At 46.4% G+C, this 26,330-nt stretch overlaps 1 protein-coding gene across 2 annotated transcripts in view; it reads right to left on the reverse strand.

Moving 5' to 3' along the window:
* LOC311111175 (dysbindin domain-containing protein 1-like) overlaps positions 1-26,330 on the reverse strand; it is a 34,876-nt gene that overhangs the window by 6,366 nt on the left and 2,180 nt on the right. Inside the window, exons 2-3 of one of the 2 annotated variants that reach the window (XM_084153864.1) lie at positions 22,307-22,462; positions 12,296-12,433 (exon numbers count right to left, since the gene is read on the reverse strand). In XM_084153864.1, coding sequence (XP_084009990.1) covers positions 12,296-12,433; positions 22,307-22,462 — 294 coding nt within the window. The remainder of the gene's footprint in view (positions 1-12,295; positions 12,434-22,306; positions 22,463-26,330) is intronic. The other variant, XM_084153865.1, reaches the window with a different exon arrangement.

The raw sequence follows: 26,330 nt of genomic DNA on the forward strand, positions 1-26,330 counted from the left end.
CCCTGGCTTATGTATGGGCCCCCTCATGATGCTTTTCTACCAGTCTGTCTCTATCTGTGTCCCTGTCTGTGTGTGACTAAAATGCTATAGTTGCTGGATTAGTCAGGCATCCCTGGTCAGTGTTTTGTGATTGACAGCTCTATGAATATGGAGCGGGAGAAGCCTCCTCTTCTCCCTGCAGGGTGTTGACAGAGACAGATCAGAGGATGAAACTCTCACCCCACAAACACACACCTCTCATTTAACATCCCTTACCCTCAGACCTTCATATAAGGACCACCGAACACCCCTTACCCTATTGCTCAGGACCTACTCATAACCAACTCCCTTGAGAGTCCTCCCATTTAGTTCAGAACATCCCCAAATATCAGGAACAATCCAAATCCAATTTCCTTAACTCAATCCCCCATCAGCCCACAAAGGCACAACCCCCCCCCCCCCCCCCCCCCCACACCCTTCTATCACATCCTTCTACTGTCTCCCTCCCTCCCAGCCACCATGTGTGCAATGTCTAGCTGTACTAAACCTCTCTGTCTAAGAAGCCCTTCTGTGCTGTTGGCTCCAGTCCATCAGATTCCACAACCAGTGTGTTGCTGTGAAAACAAAGTCCACAGAAAACACCAGCCTGAGCTCTACAAAGGCTCTTAAACCACAGGGAAGCAGCATCTTCGGAGGCCCCAGTGGACTCCTAAAGATTTATGAGCAAGGCTACTACAGTTAGCCTAAATGGAAATGTTTTCCCCCAGTCTTGCCCACAGCTGCTGCTACATAGTGGGTAGTTGTGTTATTTTGTCTGCTCGGAAAGCTTCAACCTGCCTTGTTAACACTGAGGAAACCACAGCATCAAAACACACAGATTGTATTGATCTGAAACATCACCAAGCCCCTTCTCTGTGCGTGCCCATTCCACTTCGATGGTAGCAGATTTGAAGGCAGCAAAGGGTATATTCTATATGGTGATGAACCCACCTAGCCTGTGACTCTCTCTGGTAAAGTGGTAACCTCAGTGTAAGAGCTGCAGTGTCCTCCTCTGTCCTCCTGTGTCATCACAGGGCGTGACTGTCAGAGCCTGGGCTCTCCTGGAGAACACTGCAGAGGAAATGACTCACTCCCACACAGATCTGGGATCAGGCTTTCCCTTCCCATATACTAATCTTAACCATTGGGGAGGGAACAAAATTGACCATAGATCAGTGTCTAGGGGCAACTCCATCCTACTGCCTCACTCCTCTCTCAGATGGCTTTAAGGTGGTCAAAGTGATCCTGGGGTTTTTCGTTTAAAAGGGCTCTTTCTGAGGTGATAATGGTGTTGTAGTCTCTGTAGAGATCTGGTATGTAATTTCTTGTTATCTATCTATTTCACACACAGAGCAGATACTGCCTGTACAGAGGGGTGGGATTGGGTGGGGTCTACCAATGCAGCTGTACACATTTAGCTAATCTAATTTATTGTCCTCCCTCACTTCTCTAACCCTGACCATCTCATCTGCCACCTCTGATCCCTGGGCTGTCCTGACTGGCAGGTGTCCAAAACATAAGTGCCCACACAGCTTTCACTATGAGAGAGAGAGAGAGAGAGAGAGAGAGAGAGAGAGAGAGAGAGAGAGAGAGAGAGAGAGAGAGAGAGAGAGAGAGAGAGAGAGAGAGAGAGAGAGAGAGAGAGAGAGAGAGAGAGAGAGAGAGAGAGAGAGAGAGAGAGAGAGAGAGAGAGAGAGAGAGAGAGAGAGAGAGAGAGAGAGAGAGAGAGAGAGAGAGAGAGAGAAGAGAGAGAGAGAGAGAGAGAGAGAGAGAGAGAGAGAGAGAGGAAGAGAGAGAGAGAGAGAGAGAGAGAGAGAGAGAGAGAGAGAGAGGAGAGAGAGAGAGAGAGAGAGAGAGAGAGAGAGAGAGAGAGAGAGAGGAGAGAGAGAGAGAGAGAGAGAGAGAGAGAGAGAGAGAGAGAGAGAGAGAGAGAGAGAGAGAGAGAGAGAGAGAGAGAGAGAGAGAGAGAGAGAGAGAGAGAGAGAGAGAGAGAGAGAGAGAGAGAGAGAGAGAGAGAGAGAGAGAGAGAGAGAGAGAGAGAGAGAGAGAGAGCAAGTAGAATCCCCACTGAGCAGAAACACCTGGTGTTGTGGTTCTGTCATCTATCACACATGGTCATCTATTCACCAGCCTCAGACTGATCTGGAGCTATTATCCCACTCTCACTATCCTCACTACTGAGGCAGCCAGAGAGAGAGTGATGCTGCTAGAGAAAATGTGGAGAGAGAAGCCTGTTCTTGGCTCTTGCTCCTCTAGAACATGTACAGTCTGGATAGTCTGGCCTGGACACTGGGGAGCAGCTGTACAGTCTGGAAAAATCCGGCCTGGACACTGGGGAGCAGCTGTAGTCGTTAGTCATGCATGTGTGTATGGGTATGTGTGTGTTTTGCATGGGTTTGTGTATCGCTGTATCCCTTCTTGAGTCCGAATGCAAAACACACTCATATCTGAGCACAGTGTGCCACTGCTGGAGTGAGTCAGAGATCCCACATTGTCACTGTCTGATCTATGAGTGGGAAATAGAGAAAACACAGCCAATGACAAAGCACATTGAGCTACTTGGCACTGAAGATAGGATGCAAACCAGTATACATCTACTGAATGCAAATAGATCACAGTGAAGCAAGATCAACTTTATCCAATTCAACATAATGTATAGGGGCATACGTTCAGTTACATATAGTACATGTGTAGATGTGAGAATAAGGGTCTGTATTACACAGTGAGACAATCTTATTGGTGTTTTGATCGCATTTATCTGCTATCTTAGTACCCTAGTCCTGACTCCCATTCACCAGACATAGGTCTTATTATGACACCTAGAATCTCCGCACGGTCCCTGACCTCCTAGACACTGAGTGAGATTGTGGCCATCACCATGAGGCTGCTTATCCTCCTTGTCACGCCCTGACTCAGGGACGCTTATATGTTGAGTCAGGGTGTGTATATGCTATGTTGTGTAGTTCTATGTTTTTATCTAGTATGGGTATTTCTATGTTGGCCGGTGTGGTTCCCAATCAGAGGCAGCTGTCGCTCGTTGTCTCTGATTGGGGACCATACTTAGGCAGCCTATTGGCACTATTGAGTTGTGGATCTTGTTCCGTATAAGGTATGTTGTTTGTGTCTACCTTGGACTTCACGTTTCGTTTCGTTTATTGTTTTGTCGAGTGTTTATTAAGTTTAAATAAACATGTATGCATATCACGCTGCGCCTTGGTCCGACCCGTCTATGAATGAACGTGACAGAAGATCCCACCAAACAAGGACCAAGCAGCGTGCCCAGAAGGAGCAAACGCCGGGGATTCAACGGGAGGTAACTTTAGTAGATGTCCTCCTCGGTTGAGGGAGAATTACTGAGGAGGAGCCGTCCGTTATCGGGAGGCGATGAAGGTTGATGCCCAGGTAGGAGAGGAGAAACGGCGCCAACCGTGCCGACGACGGAGACCCGAGAGGCAACCCCAAGAAAATGTTTTGGGGGGGGGCACACGGGGTGGATGACGAGGCAGCAGGAGGCCGTGGAAGGGCGAATCTGCAGGTTAGGAGAGGAGGCCACCATGTTACGGGGGCTATTGGTTCAGAGGGAGCAGGAGTTATTCGGTCAGAGGGAGGCGCTACAGGAGGATAAAAGGGAGAAGGAAAGTGTAGAGGCACAGCGAGAGGAGCTGGTTAGGCAGCAGAAGGAGCGGGGGTTAATAAAGGAACCCAGTCCCGCTCCTCGCACCAAGAAAGTGGTGCGTGTCGCCAGTCCGGTCCGGCCCGTTCCTGCTCCCCGCACTAAGCCAGTGGTGCGTGTTCCCAGTACGGCCCGACCCGTTCCTGCTCCTCGCACCAAGCCAGTGGTGCGCGTCGCCAGCCCGGCCCGGCCTGTTCCTGCTCCTTGCACCAAGCCAGTGGTGCGCGTCGCCAGCCCGGCCCGGCCTGTTCCTGCTCCTCGCACCAAGCCAGTGGTGCGCGTCGCGAGCCTGGCCCGGCCTGTTCCTGCTCCTCACACCAAGCCAGTGGTGCGCGTCGCCAGCCCGGCCCGTTCCTGCTCCTCGCACCAAACCAGTGGTGCGCGTCGCCAGTCCGGTCCGGCCCGTGCCTGCTCCTCGCACCAGACCAGTGGTGCGTTTGTCCAGTCCGGTACGGCCCATGCCCGTTCCATCGGTACCTGGTCCGGCACCGGTCAGCTGCTCCACTCAGGAGCCAGAGCAGTCCGCTCCACCGGTGCCTGATCCAGCTCCGGTCAGCTGCTCCACTCCGGAGCCAGAGCAGTCCGCTCCACCGGTGCCTGATCCAGCTCCGGTCAGCTGCGTCACTCCGGAGCCAGAGCAGTCCGCTCCACCGGGGTCTAGTCCAGCTCCGGTCAACGGCTCCACTTCGGAGCCAGAGCAGTCCGCTCCACCGGTGCCTGATCCAGCACCGGTCAGCGGCTCCACTCCGGAGCCAGAGTAGTCCGCTCCACCGGTGCCCTGTCCAGCTCCGGTCAGCGGCTCCAGTCCAGACCATGACGTCAGCCCCTCTCCAGGTTCGGGGTCTCCCACACCAGGGTCCAGACAGGGCCTGGCATATCGTGGGAGGAAGGAGAGGGGAAGCAACGCGCCGTGGTCTAGACCAGACCAGGGGCGCAACAGGGAGGCGAAGAGTGAGAGGTCGTCACACCCTGAGCCGGATCTGCCTCCGATGCGGAATGCCCACCCGGCCCCTACCCTGTTATGTTTATGTTGTGCGGTCGGAATCCGCACCTTTGGGGGGGGGGGTACTGTCACGCCCTGACTCAGGGGATGCTTATATGTTGAGTCAGGGTGTGTATATGCTATGTTGTGTAGTTCTATGTTTTCTATCTAGTATGGGTATTTCTATGTTGGCCGATGTGGTTCCCAATCAGAGGTGGCTGTCGCTCGTTGTCTCTGATTGGGGACCATACTTAGGCAGCCTATTGGCACTACTGAGTTGTGGGATCTTGTTCCGTATAAGGTATGTTGTTTGTGTCTACCTTGGACTTCACGTTTCGTTTATTGTTTTGTCGAGTGTTTATTACGTTTTTAAATAAACATGTATGCATATCACGCTGCGCCTTGGTCCGACCCGTCTATGAACGAACGTGACACTCCTGCTGGGCTTTTTATTGTCCGATTCGTCAGTAAAACTGCTGCACTATATCAGAGGCCATAGCTGGATGTCTGGGGATATGGGGACAGACTGTTGTTCTCCCTGTGAGTTTTAGGGCTGTGGTGCTCCGGTAGCAGCAGCTGTGGTTGGTTTATACGAGCCCTGTGGTGAGGTCCTGTTGTCAGGACCAGGATATCTGGTATATTTACTGGAGCTCAGGGAGCCATAAGTCTCCTGTGGAGAAATGGGAAACCTCGCTGCGGTGGAGAGGGAATCACCACCTCTCATATATTTATCTTTCATGTTTCTCCCTCTCTCCCTTTTAAATGCTTCCTCTCTCCCTCTAATTCTTCCCCTCCCCTTTTTTAATGCTCCCTCTCTCCCTCTCTTTCTCCCCTCTCTGCCTCCTGCCTCTCTCTTCCTCTCTCTATCTGTCACTAGGGGTCCCCAGCACACTGATCTACCCAATCAGGTGCCTCCTTCTCCTCCCCCTAAATGGGATTATTCTAGGAGGAGGTTATGGGGTACAGCACAATGCAGTGATTAAAGCAGCCTGAGAGTTGTAGGTGTGTGTGTGTCTGTCTGGGTGCGTGCGTGTGTGTGTGTGTGTATGACAGAGAAACAGAGATAGAGAGAGGGTGGGGTCACTGGGGGATTAAGGCTGTGCAGATACATGCATGCACTTACGGCAGCAGTTCCAAAACTAGGTGTCGCGACCCCATGTGTGATCACCTGAAATGAAAATGGGGTTGCGGGAGAATTTCCAAAATCCCCCCCAAAAATATACACAGTACCAGCCAAAAGTTTGGACACACCTACTCATTCCAGGGTTTTTCTTTATTTTCACTATGTTCTACATTGTACAATAATAGTGAAGACATCAAAACTATTAAATAACACATATGGAATCATGTAGTAACCAAAAAAGTGTTAAACAAATCAAAATATATTTTATATTTGAGATTCTTCAAGTAGCCACCCTTTGCCTTGATGACAGCACTCTTGGCATTCTCTCAACCAGCTTCATGAGGTAGTCACCTGGAATGCATTTCAATTAACAGGTGTGCCTTCTTAAAAGTTAATTTGTGGAATTTCTTTCCTTCTTAATGCCAATCAGTTGTGTTGTGACAAGGTAGGGGTGGTATACAGAAGATGGCCCTATTTGGTAAAAGACCAAGTCCATATTATGGCAAGAACAGCTCAAATAAGCAAAGAGAAATGACAGTCCATCATTACTTTAAGACATGAAGGTCAGTCAATATGGAAAGTGCAGTCGAAGAAACCATCAAGCGCTAAGATGAAACTGGCTCTCATGAGGACCGCCACAGGAATGGAAGACCCAGAGTTACCTCTGCTGCAAAGGATAAGTTCATTAGAGTTACCAGCCTCAGAAATTGCAGCCCAAATAAATGCTTCACAGAGTTCAAGTCACAGACACATCTCAACATCAACTGTTCAGACGGGACTGTGTGAATCAGGTCTTCATGGTCGAATTGCTGCAAAGAAACCACTACTAAAGGACACCAATAATAAGAAGAGACCTGCTTGGGCCAAGAAAAACGAGCAATGGACATTAGACCAGTGGAAATTTGTCCTTTGGTCTGGAGTCCAAATTGGAGATTTTGGGTTCCAACCGCCGTGGCTTTGTGAGACGCGGTGTGGGTGAACGGATGATCTCCGCATGTGTATTTCCCACCGTAAAGCATGGAGGAGGAGGTGTTATGGTGTGGGGGTGCTTTGCTGGTGACACTGTCTGTGATTTATTTAGAATTCAAGGCACACTTAACCAGCATGGCTACCACAGCATTATGCAGTGATATGCCATCCCATCTGGTTTGGGCTTAGTCCCACTATCATTTGTTTTTCAACAGGACAATGACCCAACACACCTCCAGGCTGTGTAAGGGCTATTTGACCAAGGAGAGTGATGGAGTGCTGCATCAGATGACCTGGCCTCCACAATCCCCCGACCTCAACCCAATTGAGATGGTTTGGGATGAGTCGGACCGCAGAGTGAAGGAAAAGCAGTCAACAAGTGCTCAGCATATGTGGGAACTCCTTCAAGACTGTTGGAAAAGCATCAAGGCAAAGGGTGGCTATATAAAGAATCTCAAATATAAAATATATTTTGATTTGTATAACCCTTTTTTGGTTACTACATGATTCCATGTGTGTTATTTCATAGTGTTGATGTCTTCATTATTATTCTACAATGTAGAAAATAGTAGAAATAAAGAAAAACCCTTGATTGAGTAGGTGTGTCCAAACCTTTGACTGGTACTGTATACATACAGTGTATATACACTGCTCAAAAAAATAAAGAGAACACTGAAATAACACATCCTAGATCTGAATGAATGAAATAATCTTATTAAATACTTTTTTCTTTACATAGTTGAATGTGCTGACAACAAAATCACACAAAAATGATGAATGGAAATCAAATGTATCAACCCATGGAGGTCTGGATTTGGAGTCACCCTCAAAATTAAAGTGTAAAACCACACTACAGGCTGATCCAACTTTGATGTAATGTCCTTAAAACAAGTCAAAATGAGGCTCAGTAGTGTGTGTGGCCTCCACGTGCCTGTATGACCTCCCTACAACACCTGGGCATGCTCCTGATGAGGTGGCGGATGGTCTCCTGAGGGATCTCCTCCCAGACCTGGACTAAAGCATCCGCCAACTCCTGGACAGTCTGTGGTGCAACGTGACGTTGGTGGATGGAGCGAGACATGATGTCCCAGATGTGCTCAATTGGATTCAGGTCTGGGGAACGGGCGGGCCAGTCCATAGCATCAATGCCTTCCTCTTGCAGGAACTGCTGACACACTCCAGCCACATGAGGTCTAGCATTGTCTTGCATTAGGAGGAACCCAGGGCCAACCGCACCACTATATGGTCTCACAAGGGGTCTGAGGATCTCATCTCGGTACCTAATGGCAGTCAGGCTACCTCTGGCGAGCACATGGAGGCCCACCAAAGAAATGCCACCCCACACCATGACTGACCCACCGCCAAACCGGTCATGCTGGAGGATGTTGCAGGCAGCAGAACGTTCTCCACGGCGTCTCCAGACTCTGTCACGTCTGTCACATGTGCTCAGTGTGAACCTGCTTTCATCTGTGAAGAGCACAGGGCGCCAGTGGCGAATTTGCCAATCTTGGTGTTCTCTGGCAAATGCCAAATGTCCTGCACGGTGTTGGGCTGTAAGCACAACCCCCACCTGTGGACGTCGGGCTCTCATACCACCCTCATGGAGTCTGTTTCTGACCATTTGAGCAGACACATGCACATTTGTGGCCTGCTGGAGGTCATTTTGCAGGGCTCTGGCAGTGCTCCTCCTGCTCCTCCTTGCACAAAGGCGGAGGTAGCAGTCCTGCTGCTGGGTTGTTGCCCTCCTACGGCCTCCTCCACGTCTCCTGATGTACTGGCCTGTCTCCTGGTAGCGCCTCCATGCTCTGGACACTACGCTGACAGACACAGCAAACCTTCTTGCCACAGCTCGCATTGATGTGCCATCCTGGATGAGCTGCACTACCTGAGCCACTTGTGTGGGTTGTAGACTCCGTCTCATGCTACCACTAGAGTGAAAGCACTGCCAGCATTCAAAAGTGACCAAAACATCAGCCAGGAATCATAGGAACTGAGAAGTGGTCTGTGGTCACCACCTGCAAAACCAGTCCTTTATTGGGGGTGTCTTGCTAATTGCCTATAATTTCCACCTGTTGTCTATTCCATTTGCACAACAGCATGTGAAATGTATTGTCAATCAGTGTTGCTTCCTAAGTGGACAGTTTGATTTCACAGAAGTGTGATTGACTTGAAGTTACATTGTGTTCCCTTTTAATTTTTTGAGCAGTGTATATTATGACATAGTCTTTGTATCTCAAAATCATTGTAATGTGGTTAACCTTAAAAATCTAAATGAAAATTATTCAAATACAAAATATAAAATTCAACCAGAGTGCCCTTAGATCATGCGAAAGGTTGCATTCACATGGTGAATGGCTAGGCCAGCTAGCTAAGAAACCACACACTATTGCAGAGACTTTGATATTACTGTCCGCTATCGGTATGGTGAAAACAATGTGTGAGGAGACAGAGGCACAGAAACTCACATCAATACCTTTGTCAGATAGCATGAATTATTTGTTTAACAGTGTTATCGCTAGCAATCAAGAGGAAACCCCAACTGAAAGACTCAAAAACTCCCCAGTTTATGCTCTCAAAATGGACGTTAGCTGTGAGGGCCGAGATGCCCATGCCTTGACCTTTGTTCGCTATACATGTCGGGGGATGATATTCACGAGGACATATTGTTCTGTCTCACGATTCCCGAGCATGAAACAGGACAGGGGATGTTCAGTGTGCTGCGTGGCTATATTGACGAAAAACAGATTCCATGGGATCGAATGGTGGGCTTTTGCACAGATGGGGCTCCATCTATGGTGGGATGGCAGGCAGGCCGCCACTCTAGTTATGAATGTGTCTCCCTCTGCCTTATGGACGGACGCATTGTATGGTACACAGAGAACAATTGGGGACAAAAGAGCAGAGCACAGAACTCAGAGATATACTGCAGCAGGTAACTTCGATTGTAAACTACATAAAATAACATCCACTGCGCGCACGACTGTTCGCAAAACTATGTGGAGATATGGGATCAGAGCATGACAATGTTCTATTTCACACCGAGGCTTGGTGGTTAGCGCGGGGGAGTGTTGGAAAGATTTTTCGCATTGAGAGAACTGTTGTCATTCACAATGGATGTAAAAAAAAAAAAAAACAGACATGGTTGACTTTCTGTGTAATGAAAAGAAAATATGGCTCCTTGCCTATATAACAGACATATTTGGGAAATAGAACGAACTGAACGCAAGCATGCAGGGGAAATACAAAAACATTCTACAGATGAGTGACCAAATCAGTGGATTCAGAGGAAAGGATTCTTATTGGAGAGTCATTCAAAGCGAACCATGCACCCTTCCCTCGGTTGTGCATGTTTCCAACAGAAAACAGCATCAGTAAGTGTCCCACATGATTGATGACTGCTCACCTCCAACGCTTGGATGAGCACTTTGGGACCTACTTCCCAATCCATTTTACTGTGATCCTGGCTCAATTTACATGCTGGTAAGTAAAATCGAATAGCTGATTGAGCTGTCATTCACGGGTCACTACGGAGGAGTTTTGGCTCCTGACTCAAAGGGAATACCCTGCCGACTCCCTCTGACATTAATGCCGCGTTCAAAACAACTAGGAAGTCGGAACTGGGAACTCAGAAATCTCAGACTTCCGACTTCAGTGCGTTCAAGATAACTGGGAACTCCGAGCTCCGACTGGGAAAAATAGTTGTGAACGGTCATCCAACTCGGAATTCCAACTCTGGAACTCGGGCCTCTTAGAGCTCCGACTTTCCAACCTGAAGATCACTGACATCATTATTTTACCTTGTTTTTTTCCGAGTTCCCAGTTGTCTTGAAAGCACCATAAAACTCATGGTACCCTTTGACAGCTCATATCTGTATGAAACTGGATTCAGTGCTCTCGTCTGCATTAAAACCAAATATCGGTCCAGGTTGGATGTGACAGCAGATATGAGGTGCACACTGTCGAACATGTCCCTGGACTTTGAGAAGCTCCGACACGACATGCATCAAGCACACCCATGTCATTAGTGGTGGTGAGATAAGATACATTATGTAAGATTAATTTGCAGTTGACTGTCATAGCCCCACATTAAAAGTATGTGATGGTGAGTTGAGAAGACAATCAGAAATACTGTTAGAATGTTTTTCAATTGACTGCCATAGCCACAAATAAAAAAGTTAACATTGGCTGTTAATTACATACTTTTTTTCACATGGTTGGGGTAGCGAGAATTTTCCAATATAAAAATTGGGTCGTAGGCCAAGAAGGTTTCGGAACCCCTGACTTACGGGCCAAGGTCAGACAGGGGAGCAACACAATGCCTTTTTATGGGGAGTAATGTGATAAATTGGCAAGGGTCAATCCTGAGGGCAACAAGGAGAAGGAGCATGGGTGATATCTAAGCAAGATTGCTGTATTTCTTAAAGTGCACCTACTCAAAGTTCATCCACTTTGTGAAGTCATTTTAATATTTTGCACATAGAGCTGAACATAGCTCTCTGTGGTTCCCCATGCTGAGAATATACAGGAGTTTAGAACAGGTGTATTATAAAGTGAACATCTTAGTACCGTTCCCAAGTCAGCTCCTGAGAGTGCACACATATCTCTTCTTAAGAGAGATGAGGTGAGAGTGTGAGCATAAAGCAGTTGAACGGAGTGATGATGTGGAGCTCAATGAATATCGTTCTACCTCTCAGCAGGAAACATGGGGCTATGGATCATAAATAATAAATGGGATGGATTTCCTGCTTCCTCTGGTTGTGAGGAGAGCAGTTTGCCTGGGCCCGGACGCATCCCTGATCACAGGTTAATCTGACTCCCCTCTAACTAATGCTAATTAGCGCTATGCTAGGCTATTGTGCTGTATCAGACACCCAGCCTGGGATCTGGTGCCAATAACTATCAACATTGACATGGACACAAACTGAAATTAGAATCTCCCAGAGACGCATAACAGGAATATACTGTATCTTGGTCAATATCACAAAATATAAAGAACTGCTTGAATTGCAGTAAGAATTCAGAGGAATGTTCAATCCAATGTGCTGCTGAAGTTTTATTGAGTTCTCCCAATTGTCCCTTTCCCTGCAGCCAAAGAAACCACAATTGTAAGCACACACACACATACACACACACACACATTTGCGATCAGCTAAACCTTTTAGATTTGTATGTAATGGGGTCGTATGCTACAGAATGGGAATGATATGTAAATTAGTCTGTCTAGTGGACAGAGTTTTTAGAGGGAGAACAGAGTAAACAGAGATAGTGTTTCTGTTTTGTCTCCTGCAGAGAGCAAAACATCCACTCTAACATCCAACTGTGTTCAACCAAAGTAGGAGGAAATTCAATTTGGGTAATGGTTCTCTCAAGGCGAATAAAGACAATGTTTTAGCCAGTCCATCACACTAGGGTCGTCTTGGTTGGAGAACAAGGGGGTTGTTAAATCCACCATTCAATGGTTAAATTGAGTAGATTGATTGGCTAATTGGTTGATTAATTGAATTAATTGAGTATCTGAAAATGGTCTAACCTGCTGGGGAATCGTTGTGGTTCTCCTCATCAGAGTCAGCGAACACCTCAGCCAGCTCCTGGTCAGACATGTCGGTTAGCTCCGTCAGGTCCAGGAGGTCAAAGTGCACCTCCAGGGAGGATACGCTGCTCAGAGGCTCTGCAGGGTCAGGGGTTTGGGGTCAGAGAGAGAGGAAATTAGTAAGGTCATAGTTATGGACTGATATGGAGCAGCTGGTGGATTTTATGATAAACTCAATAACAACCCAGTAGATGTGTAATATCTCACTACAACTCAATGCTGTCCACACAACTCACCCAGAACACCCCCTCCGCCACACACACACAACCCCCACACCCTCCTGACCCTCCCTCACATTCTCAGTACCCCCTGGTGTAGAACTGAAAACGATACCGTCGACACGGTAGAATCCATGTCTTTTTAAAACAAACGTTATCTCTCGTGTTCTTTTGATGCTCTGTGCCATACTGTGATAGAAAGATAAAAAGAAGGCCTAGAGACAGCTTGGCTTTGTGTGCTGATCTGTCCTGTGTAAGAGATATGGACCTCTGTGTCAGAATGATGCCAATCTTAACAGCCAATGCTTGACTGGAGCATCAAGACTAGGGCCAGAGAAGCTAGAAATAGAGGGTATTGAAACAACATGGCCAGTCTGTTCCTTCTCCTCACCCTCTGTCCTGAGTGTATGGCACCTGTTCTTGATTCCAAAAGTCACCGATACCCCAGACCCTGCTCCAATGTCTATTGTTACACCCGAGCGGCACGACGGTGCCGTTAACATGTACTGTTTTTATTCACGTTAAAAGAAGAGGATGACAGTCGCAACATTCCACACTGGCAGCATTCACGCAGTATGGCAGTTACATTTATATTTTAGTCACACATGCTTTGCTAAGCATCTATGGAGTGTTACAGCACCATGCTTGTCTGACACAATGCTTCTGGCTGGGTGGAGTTGGCTTTCTTTAGCGATCATTGGTGAGGCATAACGGCTGACTGTGTGTTCTATACGGTGTTACAGTTTTTCTCAGTCGCTTTGGTGCATTTCTTAGATCAAAAGTGCAATTCTTGATACTACTTGTACAAATTCCAAATCATCTAGTCACTTGTGCACATCATTAAAGCAATTTCTTATTCCTTTGAACAAATTGCAATTGCTTTTGTACATATTGCAATTGATAATGTACAAGTGTCAGCTTTTTTCCACATTTTCAATTGCTCATGTCATGTTGATCAAAATATAGTAGATGGTTCTCTGTTGAATAGTCTTACCCCTCAAAACATCTAGGCATTAGTTCCTTGCATAAGCCATTACATGCAAAATTGTTGAACTATTTGTCATAAACTGTCAAGCATAGTTTTACACATTTCTATTAGACCTTTTGTACAAAAACGTAAATTGCTGAATCGTGCAGGTGAAATTAACCCTCACTCATGAAGGAATGTAAAGTGTTAGTTCAACCAACAATCAACCAGTTGTCTAAATTGCTCAAAGGTGCATCTCATGAAGAATCAATTGGCAAGCATATATAGACAGACCACAACACAGAGTTGCAATTTTCCAATAATGGATGGACCAGGAAACGAACAGGGTCAACAGCCAAGAGGAGGAAGAAGAGGAGCAAGGATGCGTGGTGGAAGGCAAAACAGAGGAAGAGGCAGAAGAGGACATAGGCGCATATCTGATGACATAAGGGCCACTATTGTAGACCATGTTGTCAATCATGGCCTTACAATGGCTGAGGCGGGTCGAAGGGTGCAGCCGAATATTGGGAGATCAACCGTGTCCTCAATAGTACAAACGTTTCGAAGAGAGAACAGGTATGTCCACCAATGTACAGTGCACTGTTACTGTATATAAGCAGTATACTGTATACTTCCTACAATGCTTCATATTACAGTAGTCCACTTGTATTTCACAGCATACAGAAATATACTCTATACAGATACATACTGCACCTTACATGCACCCACCTGTATGTTTTACAGTAAAATGTGTGTTCGCATAGTTTTTGTCTATGTGAAAGTGTGCGATGCATCACTGCATTTTTCCACACATAGGACTGCAAGATTACCTCAAACCGGTGGCAGAGGACGCCTTTTCACACCTCAACAGGAGGAGGCTATTTGCACCATGGTCCGAGCAAACAATGCCATGAGACTCAGGGAAATACAAAGGACCATTATAGAAGACAACGATGTCTTTGAAAACATCCATACGGTTAGCATCTCAACCATCGACAGGGTGCTGCATAGAAACCAGATGAGTATGAAACAGCTGTACCGTGTACCATTCCAAAGGAATGAGGACAGAGTTAAGGAGCTACGGTACCAGTATGTACAGGTAAAACATATATCTATGTAACTACTTTACAGCAACATTTTATAGTGTTACATAGTACAGTAAGCATAAACTGCACACATTTCCATTGCTGTGGAAGGAACATGCAATATATGTACATTTTATGTCACTCTTCCTTACCAAAACAAATTCAACTGTGTGTTCTGGGATATAGCGTATAATGGAGTTGGAATCAAGTGAACCCTCTCACAACTTTGTATACGTGGATGAGGCTGGCTTCAACCTGACCAAATGCAGAAGGCGGGGTCGGAATATCATCGGTCACAGAGCTACTGTGGATTTGCCAGGCCAACGGGGAGGAAATATCACCATGTGTGCTGCTATTTCGGAGCATGGTGTCCTAACCCATATCCCCCTTTTAGGGCCATACAACACCCAGCATCTACTCAACTTTTTAGAGACTCTCTACAGGGCTCTCATCCCTGATGATGAGAGGGGTCTGTTTAGAGAGGATTTGCCAAAGTATGTGGTCATTTGTGATAATGTGAGTTTCCATCGATCAAACATTATAAGGCAATGGTTTGTGACCCACCCGAGGATGCTCATAGAATTCCTCCCACCTTATTCACCATTCCTTAACCCAATTGAGGAGTTCTTTTCAGCATGGAGGTGGAAGGTGTACGATCGTCAGCCACACACACAGATGACCCTGCTGGCTGCAATGGATGCAGCATGTGAGGACACCACAGTAGACGCCTGCAGAGGATGGATAAGGCATTCCAAAAGATTCTTTCCACGTTGCATTGGAAGGGAAAATATCCGGTGTGATGTGGATGAGAATATGTGGGCTGACAGACAGGAACGTCTGGATGTGTAGAGACAGCACTAGAACAGTGCTGTGGGCAAAGTTGTGCCTTAGGGGTGGTTTCCTGTGTTTCTTTCTAATTTAGTTTTTTTTCCTTTGTGCCCCTTGGGTTGTCCAGTCTCTTTCAATCAATAACCCACATACAGTAATATGTAAATAGTACTGTTGAAATTGATATATGCCATAGAAGTGCAGCCTTGTGCATTTTCAATACAGTAACTGTCATCCAAACTGTAGCCTAAGTTTACATCAGGTAATACTGTCAAAGTACACAGTTCCATTGACAACATGCCTAAACATTTTGACAACCTTGTTCGTGAACAATGACTCAATGACTTATCATTCTGATGACACTGACATGATCATTGGCATGAATATTTACTTTTGAGAGATGTACTAAGGATTTTTAGTGACTGACTAGCTTTAGAAACATATCTATTGTATATTGCAGTTTGTACAAATTGTTCTGAGAAATGCACTTATTATTTTGCACATGTTAGGGATGATGTGAAAAATGCACCAAAGCGACTGAGAAAAACTGTAATAGTAATGGACTCTATGCACTTCGTGTATGTGTGTGTTTATATATGTGCCTTTAAGGAGGCTTGTCTCTGTGCCAGTGTTTTTGGCTTGTGAGTGGGTGTATATAGCTGTGTGTCTGTAGAGAGAGAGCGGGGGTAGATGGTTTTTAAGGATACTGTTCCCCAGCTAATTTCTCTCTACCAGCCAGTCAGTATACTGCCACAGGGTGCATCACAGACCTCTCCTCAACACTCCTTTGTTCCGTTGCTGCACAGCTCCATTCTCTCACTGTTCTCTCATTCTCCTGATAAATATATAGTGCAGACATTGATTTAAGAAGATAAAAACCTTTAACCACATTATTATAAGTCAGAGAGAGTCGATAATCATGCTAAATCAGCAAGCCTGGTGGTGGCTCTGCTGTATTTCACACATTTGTGTGGGGATATGGGCAGAGATACACAGAGGATTTGAGATGGAGAATTTCAATGGGTGCCAAAAGTTCCCAGACAATTGAATTCTACAATATAAATTGTCCTGAACAATGGATTAAAGTGAGCTCAAATAAATCCATTTCTGCTCCAACTCCTTTCTGCCTCTAATTTGGAAGTTTTTCCTGGTAAGCCCTTCTCTCGATTACAGTATTATTGTCACTGAATGCTTGGTGCCAACATGGATGATGGTGTGCCAACATGGATGATGGTGTGCCAACATGGATGATGGTGTGCCAATATGGATGATGGTTTGCCAACATGGATGATGGTGTGCCAACATGGATGATGTTTTGCCAACATGGATGACGGTTTGCCAACATGGATGACGGTGTGCCAACATGGATGACGGTGTGCCAACATGGATGACGGTGTGCCAACATGGATGATGGTTTGCTAAACTCTGTATACCTTTGGCTCTTACAGTGAGTGGTGGCCTTGTTTTTCCTGGGATACCCTGTTACTCACAACAACACACATCTACAGCAAGATACATTTTGCACAGTACTTACTGAAAAGTACAATATAAATCCTCCAACAATCTCTATTGTCTTGTTCCTCTTTACCAGACCTGTCCACAGACAGTACAAATACTGACTACATCTGCCTGTGTGCTCCAGACACTAGCTCCCATGAGAGGAGATGTGAGGAGACAAGTGGAACGACAGAGGAGAGGAGAAGGAGACAGTAAAGATGAGAGGAACGCTAGTGAGGAGCGAGATGAGAGGAAGGTAAATATATTGTGGATTGACATTCTACCGGCGTTTGAAGTCTTCTAATGAGACAACTGCAGCCGTAGAGGATCAGAGGCGGAGAAGCAGACACTCCTGTCTCACCTTTCCTTAATGAGCCACTCATTTTATGACGTGGGAGGCTCAGGCTGCCCCTTTGCACTACTCCTCCCTCACTGAATGGGAGGACGTTGCCACTAGACACTGATCTATGGTTTGTTTTGCATTATCCAACCTTAATGATGAAGGCTAGGATTTGGGGAGGGTAAGCTGATCCTCAAACTTTGGTTAAGGGTAACTTCTACCTCCCTAGGGCTGTGGGCTAGCCTGCTGTACAGATCTAGGATCAGCTTACATGGAAAAGCACACAACTGACCTTAGATCAGTATAGCTAGGGGAGACTGCGGGTCAGTCAGTGTGTGTCTGAGGGGTTAACTGAACTCCACAGCATCAGTTGAACCATATGCAGTGATAAAGGCCTGATTAGCATTATGGGATGTCAAGAGCTCTGTCTCCATGGTGCGCTAGCTGTTTCCTCCCTTAGAGCAAATCTTTACAGGCCTGCTTGGTTCACTTAGCTAATCTAAATTTGAATGATTCACTGGCTGTTTGTTCCACCTGCCCCAGTTTCTGGAAGGATGTGGACTGCGGTGTGAGGGGATGACAGAGGCTCGCCTCATAGGGGGCTGTTGCTGATTACTGCAGAGGAGTGGTGGTCGCTCAGGTGCCTATAGCTGTCGAAGCATCACCCAGGTGAGAGCTACACTTTTCGTTGGTGGATCTGTTCCAGCCTACCTACAGAGGAGGAGTAGCTGTGAACTTCAGAGACAGAGGTGCCTGATGAAGCGCTCTGGACCTGCCTGTCTGACCAATGTTTCTCCCTCCCTGGCTGGACCATCGACGCCACCTCCAGTCAAGCTACTCCTGTACTGAACTACATCATCATCCAGCTGTGGGAAACCATCTCCCATGAACTGCCAGCTCCCTGAATTCGTTTTTGTTTGTTTTTTCAAAGTGAGATTCTGTATGAAAAGTGCTATATAAAATACATATATTATTATTATTATTATTAATAATCAACTGAATCCATTTACCATGCTTCAGATGCACTGCATTAAAAAAAGCCCATCTCGGTAAACAATCTTTAGTATTTAGCTGGTTGTGATGTACGTTAATGTATCAATATTTACCAACGTGGATGACATGGGCTTATAAGGTAAATTAGATATAATGGTGTGACATGGTTTGACTAGCCTAGCGCAAACACGGTACACAGGGAATTGAATTGGACATGACTGTATTAAGCAGAGCCAATAAATCTGTGCAGGCCAGGCTCTTTAACTACCACACCAGATATACAGTATATGCTGGTCCGGTCACCCACGTTACGACTCTAATAAAAGGCATTACCAAAGCCTGTCAGGCGTAACCGCATGACATTAGCCTCGATCAGGCTCTGGGGCTGAGATAACACAAGGCTAAAGGGTCATGATAACCTTAGTTACCCTATTAACAGGGTCATGATAACCATAGTAACGGAGCTGACAGAAGCAACACCTGCACCATATTGGTTCTGAATGAAGCCCATAGCGCTGGGATGTGGCATAGTTTTGGCTATATTCTAGCCATTAGACTAGATTCTAAGCAAGCTGGATAATGAAATGTGCTCATGCATATTTTAATACATCTACAAAATCTATTATATGGAGGGTGCTGTCCTACTCTAATACCCCCATACTATATTCTACTTGATCAGTCCTCTAAGCCGACACACCCTCAGGGCATGTGTCAGGTGCAACCCCTCCCTGAGAAAATGATCTGGGTTTAAGAATGTATTGAGGGATGGAGGGAGGGAAAGTGTGCAAATGGAAGAGGACTGTAGGGTACTGTGTGTGTGTGTGTGTGTGTGTGTGTGTGTGTGTGTGTGTGTGTGTGTGTGTGTGTGTGTGTGTGTGTGTGTGTGTGTGTGTGTGTGTGTGTGTGTGTGTGTGTGTGTGTGTGTTAAGGAGGGAGGACAGCCTAAGATCAGACTGTGGGAATAGCTTCTACTGGATGAGTTCTCTCCAGAGGCCTGGAATAGGCTTGCCCACGGCTGTCTGTCTCTTTGAATCTCCCAGCAAAAGAAGTAGAGAGGAAGGGAGAGAGAGAGAGAGAGTGAGAGAGAGAGGAGGGAGGGAAGACAAGTAGTTAAAATTAGTTAGGAGAGAAAGGGAGAGAGGGGAGATGAAGACAGAAAGGGGTTATAAAGAAATGCCACCTCCACTCTATCTCTCTCTCTTTTTCTCTCTCTCTCTAAACTGGTTACAGTCATCCCACTCCCCTTTGTTTCTTTTCTCTCCTCTACCCCCCTCTCCTCTCCTCTCCTCTCCTGTCTTCTCCCTCTCCTCTACCCCCCCTCTACTCTCCTCTCCTGTCTTCTCCCTCTCCTCTACCCCCCTCTCCTCTCCTCTCCTGTCTTCTCCCTCTCCTCTACTCCCCTCTCCTCTCCTCTCCTCTCTTCTCCCTCTCCTCTACCCCCCCTCTACTCTCCTCTCCTGTCTTCTCCCTCTCCTCTACCCCCCTCTACTCTCCTCTCCTGTCTTCTCCCTCTCCTCTACCCCCCCTCTACTCTCCTCTCCTGTCTTCTCCCTCTCCTCTACCCCCCTCTCCTCTCCTCTCCTGTCTTCTCCCTCTCCTCTACTCCCCTCTCCTCTCCTCTCCTCTCTTCTCCCTCTCCTCTACCCCCCCTCTACTCTCCTCTCCTGTCTTCTCCCTCTCCTCTACCCCCCTCTACTCTCCTCTCCTGTCTTCTCCCTCTCCTCTACCCCCCTCTACTATCCTCTCCTGTCTTCTCCCTCTCCCACCCCCATTTCTCCTTGAATAATTGATCAGTAACACATTTTCTCTCCCAGCAAGGTTGGTGAGAGAGATGGAGAAAAACGGTTGCTGCTCTCTCTCAACTCATTAAGTGTCTCTCTGGGAGCCCATTGGCGGGACTAGACCCATAGTACATTCACACTGAGAAGGAAAAGTGTCAGACATATAGTAGGCTAGCATGGCAGATGTTTAAAGGATGCTAAGCAGTAGCCCACTTGTGAAGCACACACACACCCAAACCAACCACCCACTTGTCCTTGTTGTCCTGACACCTCCTGCTGTTTTTGGCTGACGGTTACAAATTGAAAATGGGAAAAAATAAAGTGGACTTAGAAATGACTTTGGTTGTTTCTTTGGCTTTTGGCCCGTTCTTAAATGCAGCCTCAGGTCTTTCCTTTTTATTGTTCTTCTCCCTTATTCTCTTGTCACTGCCTTCTCTCTCTTGCTGTCTGTCTCGCCTCTCTGCCAGGATGTACTGTATATTGAAAATGTAATAGAATGTAAGATGAGGGGAGAGGGAGGAGTATACATATCATGGAAAAGAGGAGGGGAACGGACAAACTCAATTGGAAAGAAAAATTGAGAGAGAGTGAGCGATAAGAAAGAGTTTGGGAAAACAAATCAGGGGAGAGAAAGATGAGGGAGAAGAGGGGTAATATGCCCTCGTGAAGACTGAGATAATTGCCTGGTAGGCTGGGCTGTCAATAGCAGTAGTCTAGCTGAGGGGAGCGGAGGGGAGACTGGGGGCTCTATCAAAAAGTACAATGCCTCTGTATCTGACCCCCCCCTCCTAAGGCCCCCCAGCCTCCCCATAGATCACTGATCATTAGCCTAGCCGGAGCAGCCTATAATGAGGATCGAGGGGGAGACGGGGTAAGCTAGGGAGACGGTTGTAAGGGTCTCCCCCTTTAGCACAACGATGAGCACAGTATAGAACAGCCAGTCTCAACAACAGCCTATAATAAGACTATAATGACTCCCAAACACTCTCATACACTCAGGCTTTAACAGGGGCTTCCACTGTGTCTCAGTAGTATTGATTATAGTGCAGTGTGATGCTTGGCTCAGAGCCAGTGAACTGGAATTGGCCTTATCTAGAAGTAACAGAAAGTAATTGGGTCCGGCCAAACTCAGCAAGGGGGCTATTAACAACTTCATCCAATTGTTATTCGCTCCCCACAATACATAAACATTTACTAGTTTTATGATGTAACTAAAGGGTTTCTGGAAAGTGACACTCATAGGATTTGACAGAGTGTGCCACCTTTAACCCTCCCTCTCCCTCCCTCTCTGTCTGTAGGGTAACTGTGCGCCAGGTGGCACATTAAGGCAGGAGGACACAGATACTGGGCTGTAGTGGCACTGTCTCCCTGAATGGGTGTTTAGTTGTTGGGTAGATAAAGACCTCCTTGTGAGGCCTGTGTCTGTGTGTGTGTCTGTGTGTGTGTCTGTGTGTGTGTCAGGGACACAGAGAGCTCCCTCTGTGGGGGGACAGACACACAATGATGCCTTTTAGCGGGGGGTTTGGAAGTGGGGAAGGGTACAGGACAGGGTGGAAGAGGGGTCAGGGGAACTGGGAAGATGGGTGCAATATATCCCAATTGAACCCCAGAGGAAGTGATGAACTGACCACAGTGTGCACCTGTGTCCCAACGCCAACCCCCCCAAAATGACCCACCTCTTACACACAAAAAATGAGGGTTTCTCAAGGGTTCTTTGGGAAGGGGGATGATTCTATGTGGAACCATACCGACCTAAAGAACCCTTTGAGCCCTTCAATGGTTCTTTGCAGCTCAAAAAAGGGTTATTTCCTCTTTTAGTGATAATAATAATCTCCTCAGGGACCCCCAGCCGTTCCAGAGCTAGCACACCTGATTTAACTTGTTAATAAACACAATAATAACTGCTATGGAATTTGGCTAGTAAGCCAAAATAAAAAACCCTGTACAGTTCTATAAAGAACCTTTGAGATTGAGAAAGTTCCTTTATAGAACCAACCAAGGGTTGTAACCATAGCGGAACCCTTTTTTGGTACTACTGTATGTAGAACCTTTTTTTTATTTTGGCTTACTAGCCATATTATATTGTTAAATTCCATCCAACTTCCCTCCTCTAGCCATCCCTTAATTACTATCCTCCCCATCCTCCCCATCCTCCGCCACTCCTTTTTCTATCCATACGATCCACCCCTCCATCCATCCATCCATCCACCACTCCTCTCCTCTCCTCCATCGCTCCCCTTACCCCGGTACTCACGTCTCCTCTCGTTGACATGCAGCAGGCCAGCGGTATGTCCTGGGAGCCCTCCCTCCTCTTCCCCCACCGGGTGGTGGTATAACTCCTTGGAAAGGTCCCCTGAGCTGGAGGGCTTCAGCAACTTCTGGATGTCTTTATTGGGCTCTGTGGTGGCAAACACACACGCATGCACACATAAGTACACACGTACGCACACACACAGAAACAGAGGGAGAGAGAAAATGAGACAGAAAAGAGTGAGTGTTAGTTGTCACTCTCTAACCCTTCCTGCATCCATGATCTCCTTTTATTCATGTTTGGCAGGTGTGTTTTGTGATGCATTCACGCTGTGTGCTGGTAATCATATTTAGCCGCTGTGCGTCTCGCCTCAGGAAGCAGTGAGTGACTAGCAGGCTATTCTGTGTAGCCATGCCCGTCCATCTTCTCCTGAGGACGTCTTGTGTGATATTATTTACGGACCCACCCTGCTGTGCACAATACTGTTTGACACAGACACACATGCGTGCACACACACGTACACACATACGTGAATACAACCACCTATCTAGAATCTCAAAAAGTGTTGAAAAATCTATAATTATTACTTTTTCTGCAATATAACCCCACGGTGCACATTTCAAAGTGGAATATTCTGTTTTTATGCATTTCAATTGTCAGATGAGAAAGCGTTTATCTTACTTGTTCTATTTTCAGATATCTTGGTGCACCTGGTTTTCTACAGAGCCTGTTTAGCTGTCCTGTGCTGTGCTTTGTTCACAGAGGAAAGAGAATGTGTGTTGTTGTGTAAAAGGTTGTCTTGTGACAGTAGCTCTACTGTTTCAGTTTCACTACCTCCGTTTCAATTAACCACCGCCTCAGAGCCTCCATACACTCACTCACTCCATGTTTTATTTAAAGGAAATATCGGGAGTTCAAACTCTCATTTCATCCACTTCACTCTCAAACTCTCCTTTTTACTGTGGTCTCTATCCCTTTATTTCCCCACTCATTTCAGTGTTTAGATTTGTATCCCTTTGGACTACAATTACCACAGGGCCCTCGTTCTGTGTAGCTTTTCAAAGAGGCTAAGGGGATGAAATGGCACCAAAATGAGAGTTTAATCAAAGTTAATATTACTCTTCTATCAGGCTCACACAGTTAGATTATCCACTTTCTATTGAATAACTCCCTAATATCTAGTGTAATATGTAGTGTAATAAGAGGGGTTGAACAGAAGGTTAACCATGAGTACTGATGATAATCTACAGTAACATTAATCCCCAGGTTATTGCATCACCTACTGTATCTACAGTAATCCCTGAATATCTCTGTTCCTTTTCCTTAACCCTGCATGCTGTGGGTTTTACCATAGACAGGTTTACACATACACTATCTGTTTTATCTAGAAATGAATGTAGTATGCACAGTATCTGTGACGTTCTCTCTCTGTGTGTGTGTGTGTTTGAATGTATGAAGTTGTGTGTAAAGGTAATTTAGATCTCTTCCAGTGTGTGTGAGTCATGGACAGACAGTGATGGAAAGAGACTGATGTGGGTATGTTTGTGTACTAGGCTGAGGTGGACATTCAAATAGGTTTCAATTGAAAACAGCTGTCTCATCTGATGTTTTGAGACAACACATTCCTTGGAGGAAGACTGTAAGGGTTGGTGTGAGGTGTGACCCAGGTGCGGTGCAGGATAGACAGTAGGCAGTAGGCAGAGATAGTGAAACAAGGATCTTTACTGGTGGTCCCGAAGCCAGGATACAAAACAACGGACTTATCACGATAAAAGAAAGGCGGAGCAAATAAGTCTCCAAAAACAGGCTGACAGACAAAATACGAAATAGTAACTATGACTGAAATAATAAAGAAACAGGGAGAACACTTCTCGAGTACCTGTACATACTTCTCTGATCAGACACTGATTAGTACTGCTGAGCATAGAGAAACTAGCAGAGAAAACTGAGCAAGGGAACACAGGGAAGTGAGGGCATAAATACACAGGTGACACCAATAGGATGATGATTAGTCCAGACTGTGAGTCAAATCCAGGCTCTGTCGTAGCCGGCCGCGACCGGGAGACCCATGGGGCGGCGCACAATTGGCCCAGCGTTGTCCAGGGTAGGGGAGGGAATGGCCGGCAGGGATGTAGCTCAGTTGGTAGAGCATGGCGTTTGCAACACCAGGGTTGTGGGTTCGATTTCCACGGGGGGGCAGTATAAAAAATTTATATATATAATGTATGCACTCATTAACTGTAAGTCGCTCTGGATAAGAGCATCTGCTAAATGACTAAAATGTAAATGTGAGGAGGTGCCTAAGGTTGTCGGAGGATGACACCTAGTGGGACGCTCTGGAACTGCGACCCCCTCCTGTAACAGAACATTCCACCAGGCTCTGAGTCACGGAATATTGTCCAGGGAGCTGAGGTGCATCTGACAAGACTCACAAACCAACACACAGCCACATACAGAGACCTCTAGTCTCTCTCACACATGCCTAGATACACCTGAACATTTGGTACACTCACATGCACAGTCATTGACAGAGCACTCTCCCTCCCTCTAGTAGAAATCCATACACACTTGATCAAACTGTCACACATTCACACACCATGCACATTTTCACACACGTAAGTGCACACACACACCCACCCACACACACACAGGTCTCAGGGTGGTGTCCTGTACTAACTCTAGCCCATCTCCAGATTCCCCTGAGTCATGTGGCACATTGCCACCTCACTGACTCTGCAGCAACAAGCGTTAGAGCAGAACACAGCAGAGAGGGAGGAGAGGGGGATGGAGATATGTGAGAAAGAAGAGAGGGAGAGCGGGATGAAGGTGTGGGTGAAAAGAGGAGAGAGATGAGAATAGATAGGTGAGAAAGTAGCAGCAGGAGCGTTCTAGAGGTTCCCTGCTGGGCTTCCCTCCCCAGCCCTCTGTTGGACATCATCATCATGCTGTCCCTCAGACTGCACAATCACTGTGGAAACATCCATGTCCTTAGGAATGGAGAAGAGTATCTTTGGCACAGATTGTGTGTGTGTGTGTGTGTGTGTGTGTGTGTGTGTCACACACAGAGAAGGGTGTGGCATTTCAAAGGGTTGGCAAAGCAAGTCGCAGACTAAACATGATGGATTCCCATTTCACCCTGGATTCAAGGCTTGCTGTTGGCTATCGATTTATTTTTGCAGCGAGGGTCCAAACAAGCTGAGAGAATACAGCTCCACTTTCCCTTCTCTATAATGAGGTGGTATTTCGGGTTTGCTGCTTCATTTCCCATGTCTGTTACCCCCATCTGTCTGCCACTCTGTCCCATAGTCACACACAATTAATGTTTACGCCAGTGGAGGCTGCTGAGGGGAGGACGGCTCACAGTAATGGCTGGAACGGAGCAAATGGAATGGCATCAAATACATGGAAACCATGTGTTTGATATATTTGATACCATTCCACTGATTCCACTCCAGCCATTACCACGGGCCCGTCCTCCCCAATTAAGGTGCCACCAACTTCCTGTGGTTTACGCCTCATTACAATTGCCAAGTGTAGTCGTGTACATGTTTTACATGCATAGACACACGCATAGTATTCAATCAAAGTGTATTAGGGATTTCAAGAGCAGTCACAGATAAAGTCAATCAAAATCAATCTGGTTTAATACAAGTTGTAACAGGGAGACTCCTCCAGAACAGAAGCAGAAAACATATTCTAATCTCACAGCACCAATGTTCTGTAAACACCCACCGAGAGCCTTGTAGGAAGTCACAACATCAAGTACTACAGGATCACACAGTGTCACAGAATACAATAACAGTCAGGGTCCTCTGTCCTTGTACCTCCAGTCTGGCGTCAATCACTATCAACAGATATGAGAACAATCCATAACATTCCGTATCAGGTCTAGTGACCATCAACCCATACACAAATGAGTGTCCGAAGTAGAACACTGGACATTTTGTGTATAAGCCAACATAAAAGGAAAACATAGAGATATGCTAAGCATTGTGTAAAATGAACTTAAATATTC

Source organism: Coregonus lavaretus (assembly GCF_964263955.1).
Source record: "Coregonus lavaretus genome assembly, chromosome: 37".
Classification (NCBI taxonomy): domain Eukaryota; kingdom Metazoa; phylum Chordata; class Actinopteri; order Salmoniformes; family Salmonidae; genus Coregonus; species Coregonus lavaretus.